This window comes from Manduca sexta, chromosome 20 (assembly GCF_014839805.1).
Source record: "Manduca sexta isolate Smith_Timp_Sample1 chromosome 20, JHU_Msex_v1.0, whole genome shotgun sequence".
NCBI lineage: Eukaryota > Metazoa > Arthropoda > Insecta > Lepidoptera > Sphingidae > Manduca > Manduca sexta.
Window position 1 is genome coordinate 3,707,129 of NC_051134.1, and position 7,686 is coordinate 3,714,814.

The 7,686-nt window shown below is 37.7% G+C and overlaps 1 protein-coding gene across 4 annotated transcripts; it reads right to left on the reverse strand.

Moving 5' to 3' along the window:
* Positions 1–317: 317 nt before the first annotated feature.
* LOC115445808 (pyruvate kinase) lies at positions 318–4,088 on the reverse strand. Of its 4 annotated transcripts, none has more exons than XM_037440728.1 (8): positions 3,648–4,086; positions 3,507–3,573; positions 3,091–3,314; positions 2,343–2,494; positions 2,199–2,282; positions 1,600–1,848; positions 1,026–1,248; positions 318–630 (listed from the first exon to the last, which is right to left on the reverse strand). In XM_037440728.1, exons 4-8 carry the CDS (start codon positions 2,454–2,456, stop codon positions 446–448), a joined length of 855 nt encoding a protein of 284 aa, XP_037296625.1. In that variant the 5' UTR covers positions 2,457–2,494; positions 3,091–3,314; positions 3,507–3,573; positions 3,648–4,086; the 3' UTR covers positions 318–445. The 4 variants fall into 4 exon arrangements, with proteins under 4 accessions (XP_037296625.1, XP_030028110.2, XP_030028120.2 ...); XM_030172250.2 differs by having other exon boundaries at positions 2,343–2,483; positions 3,091–3,329; positions 3,648–4,085; XM_030172260.2 differs by having other exon boundaries at positions 2,343–2,483; positions 3,648–4,080.
* Between the last annotated feature and the right edge of the window lie 3,598 nt (positions 4,089–7,686).

Below are 7,686 nucleotides of genomic sequence, written 5' to 3' on the forward strand. Positions count from 1 at the left end.
TTAATGGTGAAGGAAAACATCGAGAAGAAATCTGCATACTGTAGGCATTTTGAGTATGTGTAAAATCTATCAATCCACACTTTTTTTTCCGTTGTTAACAATATGTCTTATAAGTTATTACAATTTCGCTATCTACCAGCTAACTTAGTAACTAATGATAGCCTGTAGCTGTGGTTCCCTTTGGGTGTCAGGGGGGGGCGAGTTTCCGCTATTTGATACGTAGCTCACCTCAATCCACACTTAGCCAGGTATGTACTAAGCCCTAATCCCCCTCAGTAATAGAAGAAGCTCGTGCCTAGCAGCGAGACAATATACAATACAGGGCTAATATTTTTATTATATTATTTTAACTATTATATGATACAGTAATTAGTAATACAAATAAAACTCTATAACAAACAACATAACCTATAATTCCACCGCATGAACACGAAACTAAGACAATTCACTCGTTGCATATAAAAGGCACGGCAACGATTTGGAAGCCGTCACAATAACCGGTGCTTTCTTCTGACGGTGCGAGCACCACTAATTTGGCTCCAGTACAGAACAGGCCGGTCTTCAGGCCGAAATCGGTGCCAAAATCTACACGATTCCTCCACTCTTGATGCCAGTTTTGCGCGCGACCTTCTGTAATTGCATTGAATTATGCTAATATGTTGTGCATGTCTATAGAATTGGAGCGGAAAAAATATATTCTGAAAGGTTGGCATTGTTGATGGAAAGTTTTGTCATATAGGTTGTGAGAACTTTTCCAAAATACGTTACAAGTGTTTATATGTACATTTTAAAGTGGAATCGTATCGGAACAATAAATATCAATAATAACAATATGACGGATATGAGAAGTAGAAATTCTTCTCAGAACGATTTTTAAATTAACAATATAATAAAATGAAAGTATTTATTTAGATTAATATTAAATTATTTTCGTTTCTTCCATTCTTTTTGTTCAATTAGAATGAAAATAAACCTTATTAACAACCTGCTTTCAAAAGCAAAATTAAAAATATCAAACCACTTACTATCGTAAAACAAAGGCACCACTTTACGATACAAATGCAATCGTCTTGCAGTCTCCTTTCTAGTAGTGATGGCTAGCACAGTGCATGGTGGTGCAGCGAATGACATCACGCGCGCTGATTTACCCGACACAGTCATTATTAATATCGCTTTTGCACCAACCTTCAACGCTCCTAACGAAGCGGCCATGGCTGTTGATAGTGGTGGCAGAACTGGTATGTCCATCTAATAAAAAATAATTATGTTCAAATATCTGATTATAACCAGCTCCCATAACTGTCTATCTGTTAAGAATTTGAAAAGTCGTGCAGTAGTTTTGGGGATGTGCGCCAAGAAACAAAAAAATAGTCAGAAGAGAATAATAAAATCATATATTGGTGTTATCTAACTCTTCTTTAGTCACCTTCTTGCTTTCTTATTACTTATGTACAAATGCACAAAGTTCTGCTCTTTTATAATATGTATAGATGTCAGTAAAACAAAAACATCAAGACATTTTTTTCTTTAATACCAGTGTTTATATATCAATAGTGTTTCGTAAAATAAGAATGATCAAGTAATAGTCTGCAAAAGAACCTCAAAACTCTGTTTATAATAGACTTCATCCACTTGCACATCGTTTTCAGCAATCCATATCCCTTTTACTAGTGACAAAACTATCTCTGTAGGCGGTTTAGTTAATTCATTACTATCGACTAACATTACTCCATCTACACCTTTGTCAACTAACTGTGTCGCTGTTGTTAATATTTGACGGTCAGCAGCATATGGTTCGTAGTATTCCTCCGCTAATTTTGGCATTAAATATATGACTGGTTTTCCCGCCTAGAAATGTACATTGACAATTATTATAAAGGTCAAAATGCGGTGTAAAATTATGAAAGGTTGGATATTAAAAATGTTGAGAAAGAATAGCTTCCTCAGGGAATTTTATTATAATTGTTATTAATTTTATTGGCGTTAAGCACTCATTAACTTAAGAGCTTCTTCCATATTTGGCTATACCTAATAATATCTACATCCAAGGACATCCAGCGCTATACATGCTGTATATTTGATAATTATCGCAATCAGAATCTCAGTAAACTAACCATTTGGGGCAATCAATCAATAAAGTATTAACTAGGTCAGACTAATAAATGCTAATCTTGAACTGCAATTTCATTGAAACCCACCTTTTTACATTGTTCAGTTACATTATCGCATACTTCATCAATAAAATTAATAGTAATCATATCCAAAATTATGCCATCTGAAATCTAATCAAAAAGATATTAACAAAAGTAATTTTGTCTTATTCACGTCGGTACCTTATTAACCTTAATTAATTCATTAGTATCCTCAACGTTGAATTTCGCTAGCATGAGCAAAATTGGCATCGATGCGGAATTTTTATTTTGCTTCCTGAATTCAAGGAATTGTTCTTTCTTCATTACGTTCTTTAGAATTAGAATGTCAACCTGGAAGGCAACTTTAATTATATTTGAATTTGAATTTTCTTTTAATTAAACAACTGAAATGATTTTGTATTTGGGCGATTGTTTTGACTAAGGGCTTTACATAAATTCATTTCTTGTACATTTTAAAAACAATGTTGTTTATTTTATTTATTTAAAAGCATTGTTTATTAAAGGTGTAGGGTATACCTAATTCGATAAAATTTATAAAGTATAAACTAATCATTAATTATTTAAAAAAATAACTTTGTTTACGGTGTGTAACTTTACCTAACCTTATGTGATAAAGATTGGAGAGAAACTATTCTTAATAATACAGGGCAAGATACTAAAATCTCTATTCTAAATGGAACTATGAAATATAACTTATACTAGCGACGCGTTCTGGTTTTGGAAAGGTAGCAGAGCATCTAATATGCCTCGAATTTTTTCTATCGCATAAAACATTATTGAATTATACACATAAACCTTCCTCTTGAATCACTTCTTTCAACCATATAAGAATCTGCTCGGTAGTTATTGAGTTTATCCCTCTCAAACAAACAGAAGCAGCAGAGGGACTTTTTTTTATAACATGTGAGTAAGGATTAAATACAAATTAAACAAATACCTCATTATCAATATCCACAGGTTCCAATACTGACATCGTAACAGACAAACCAATTGGTCTATAATATGATGACGGATAACATTCGCATATTTCATTAGTATTTTTAATTATTCCCTTGACTTTTTCATAGAAATAACCATCATGTACAGTCCGGTCAATGTTAAATATATTAACACCAGTTGTTAAAAGAGCTTGGATGTCATAAGTGTCATAAAAATTGTTATCTGCAACAAGAGGTACTACTTTTCTGGATAAATAATTAATATTTTCCTCCCCTTCTCTCATTCCTGTCTCTTTGTCATAATCAACGCCAACTGCATTGCTTTGTTCTTACATAAATCGTCTTTCATATTTTTTAATAATTTAAACTATTTTTTTAAGAATTTATTTTGATATAAATATATTGTTATACTTACGGCAATCAAACATGATATTAATTGTTTGGACAATTCGATCGACTGCAACGTCCAATCCGAAATATACCTTAAAATAACAAAGCTTTGGTTACAAATTCAATATTTACATCAAATACATTCGACATAATCATCATAACTTACTCCGAATTTGCAATGATTTTGTTTGTATTTATGTACCCACCAGACCATTTTCTACTTTAGTTGAATTATTGCAGGAAATTATAAACACTTATTTATTTTATTTACTTATAAAAGATAAATTGATTTCGATCATAATCCATAGCCATCTTGAATTCCATATTTGCTTTTATTGTATAAATATGCCTTTTTGGTTTCATTGGATAAAAATGGTGCTGAGCCTTGCACTCATAGCACATCAAGGAAAGTAACTTAATCAATTGCCTTTTTAGGATAATAGCCAGAGGCGTCCAAAGCCATTACATAAAAAAAAATGTTTTAACGTTAAGTTTTTTCTATCCTGACAACTAATCAAAACAATAATTAATCTTTCTACTTCTCCCAGTATATGCACTACCACGTAGAATGTTTGTAAGAATTTACAAGAGCAACAGTTCCTCTACAAAGTAGTAACAATATTGCTCCCAATTGACAATATTGTGTCAGCTTTTACTGCATGCATTAAAAATACATTCAGACTCAAAATGAGAAAACATTTTTTTTTCTATTTTGAAATGTTTCGGGTTTTTGGCGAAAATATTTGTTTATTGTTGATTTTTGACCTAACGTTAGCAAAGGTAAAGACCTAAATGTAGTTTTATTTAGTAAAGCAATGTAAAAATGACCCTGTATATTAGGTGTGACTTCTGCTTGCAAAAACTCATAGAGGTTGGTTAACGTATTAAACGAAACTTAAACTAAGAATTTATAACCCTGAGGCACTAAATCAATACAGCGGTCCCAAAAAGGCTAAACAATATTTTCTCACTTTTTAATTTAGTTCCGCAAATCATGATACTAAGCCCGATATAGAGTAATGTGTTAAGAAATGGTATTTTATGAGTGAAAATGTGCCAACATTCATCGTGCACGGAAGAGCACTTCAGTTTATGTGCGTAATTAAGTGGAGTTTGCGTTGGGGCCGCCGCTAGGCACTTTCCACCGGTAAATGAAATTTACGTACCTTTCGAACGTATCTTGAGAATTTGGTGTGAGTCTAAGGCGGAGGTGGCTCGTGGAATGATGAAGTAGGAACTAATGTGACGCCAACTGGAAATATTTCTTTCGAAATACGTTTAAATATTGTTCATATAAAATGCATTTCAATGCATTCAATTTGAAAATAATTTAAAGTATAATTATGAATAAATACAGTTTAAAGGCTCCATGTACACATATTGAAAAATAAATAAATTGGTAACTTTTGAAATAGCTGGCTGTGTGTATAAGTTTTAATTTACTGTAATTTACTAATTTAATATTATAGTAGCTAAACATTGTTGCTAATGTAGGCGTTTAAGTCCGGGGCATATTCTCCAAAGTTTTACTGACATTAAAAGTAACAGTAAAAGCTTGAAATATTATTTGAATTTCACAATTTTATTTATTCAAAATTCCATTCCATTTATACGAGTTTATTTTTACTTATGACAAAAACATTTAGCAATAGAAATGTAACAATTTCATGGTATATCTAGCAGTAGATTTGTAAATCGCTACCTCTTCTAAATTAAACCGCAGAGCTTTTAGTCTCGAAAGGTAAGAGAAAAGGGTGCCCAAGAAGACGCTGACTGAGCTCAATTACATTAATAATCTTTAGTTTGCCAAAAAAATCTCAGAAACATTACTTCACATACACTTCAAAATGTTTATTGTTTTATTGAATTGTTTATTTCCCAATTCTTTCAGAAAATATATTATTATGAAGCTCTCCTTGGCATTCGTTGATTAGATTTTTTTTTTGTACGGCAAAGTGATCCTGATAACCCATTGCACCTGATGGTAAGTGGAGTGGGGTCCAATAGAATGTCGACTGACAAGAGATGATTACCCCTCGACAGTCAATACAATTATGCCGGCCTGTTGGAGTCCGATATACACAGGCTGCTCCCGGAACGCGACATACTTGCGTGGGCACGTTACCTTTAAACACCTTATGTATAGTAGTCGCTATCCGGGTAGATATAAAATATATCCTACCAGCAGCAAAATATTTTAATATATTTTATGTGGAGATTCTATTTTCCTAATTTAACAGCTATATAAAATGTACTTTATATTTCCCTGTAGAAATTTAAAAACCTAAAAAAATTGATGATACAGTTAAGAAAAGAATTGTTTTGTGACAACAAACTACAGTCATGAATTTCTAATAAATATCAGAACTTCAAATAAAAATAACTCGATAAACACACTACTTATAAACATTTCTGTAACTCAGGTTTTCTTTAAAACCTACGTCAGGCACCAGTCTCTGAGAATCCGGCAACTGGGACTCGAGGTGGCGCTGCACAAATCCGAGGCCATGTGCTTTCATGGCCGGGGGAACGCGCCACCTCCGGGTCTCCAGATCACGGCAGGAGGGGTTCACATCGGCGTCGGGTCGACGATGAAGTACCTGGGACTCGTCCTCGACAGCCGGTGGAACTTCAAGGAGCACATCCGCCTTTTGGCTCCCAGGTTGGTAAAATTCACCTGCATAATGCGGCGTCTTTGCCAAACCTGGGGCCACGCTCTCGCCGGCGGCTCTACGCAGGAGTCGTGCGGTCCATGGCCCTGTACGGTGCCCCCGTGTGGTCCGCAGCTGTGGCGCGGCGGCAAGGCCGCTTTCTGAACGCGCCACAAAGAGCGATGGCCATACGGCTGATACGGGGATACCGCACGATCTCCTGCGAGGCGGCGGGCCTCCTTGCCGGACTACCGCCATGGGGTCTCGAGGCGAAGGTCCTTGCGTCACTGTATGTGTGGCGCGGGAGGCGTATAGCTGGGGCGTAGCTCGCTACCGCGACAAATTGTCGCGCGGCGGACGGAGCTCCGGCAGAACCTCATGGCGGAATGGCGACAACGACTGTCGCAACCCTTGGCTGGGCACGCCACTATAGCGGCGGTAAGTCCCTCTTCGAGGTGTGGCTGACGAGACGTCACGGCGTTCTCTCATTCCGGACGACGCAGGTACTGACCGGTCACGGCTGCTTCGGCAGGTACCTGTATCGGATCCGGGTGGAGGATACGCCCGCGTGTTTTTACTGTGCGGATCGGCCGGAGGACACGGTGGAGCATACGGTGGAGGTGTGCCCAGCTTAGGCTGAGCCCCGCCGTGTTCTCACAACGGCCATCGGTGAGCGGAGACCTCTCGCGTCGGGGCCTGGTAGTATCCCTGCTCCGGGGCGAGAGAGAGTGGGACGCAGTCGCCTCCTTCTGCGAGGACGTGATGCTCGCAAAGGAGGTGGCGGAGCGGATACGGCGCCAAAGCGCCCAACGTCCCATCCGCCACGGCAGACGCACAAGACGCGGGCGTCGAACGTCTGCTGAGGATCGTCGGCCTCCGTAGGCGCGGACCGTCGGGTGACGAGCATTGGGCAGCCCGTCGCCCGAAACACCCCTAACGGCTCGTGTGTTCGGCGCGTAGTGTTCCACGCGCGCCTCGAAGAGCAGTGTCAGAGTAATTTGCGGGGCCCCTTAGGGCCGGTGCCTGCCTAGGTCTCAATGCCACCGGATCTTGGACCTAGGCACATAGGCAAAGGATGGGAACACCGTAGGTTCTTAGTCGGTAAAGTCTGACACGCCCTCCCGCCCATCCCAAGGCGGGAGATAGCAACTGACGATTTACCTACGTAAAAAAAAAAAAAAAAAAAAAAAAAGGCACCAGTCTCTCAGAAAGGCGGAATCAAGTTTAAATACACATGTTATTGTAACCCTAAGACTGCCTTTGTAAAGAGAAAATACTTGATGATACATACATATTATTATTTTTGCCGCTGTACTTATATATAAATTTGCATGCTGTGGTCTCCTATATTGAAGAGGCACGTCACATTGTTAACTGTACAAATACTACGACATTGTATTTATTATATGCCGTGTATCCTTTGTTGGAGGTCCTTAAATAAATAAATAAATAAATGGTAATTTCCCATAAGCCACTTCGATTATCTAAAAATAAAATTTGAGTAGTGTCAACCCTATCACTAGAATTAATAAGTTTAAACTTGTGAGCTAAATA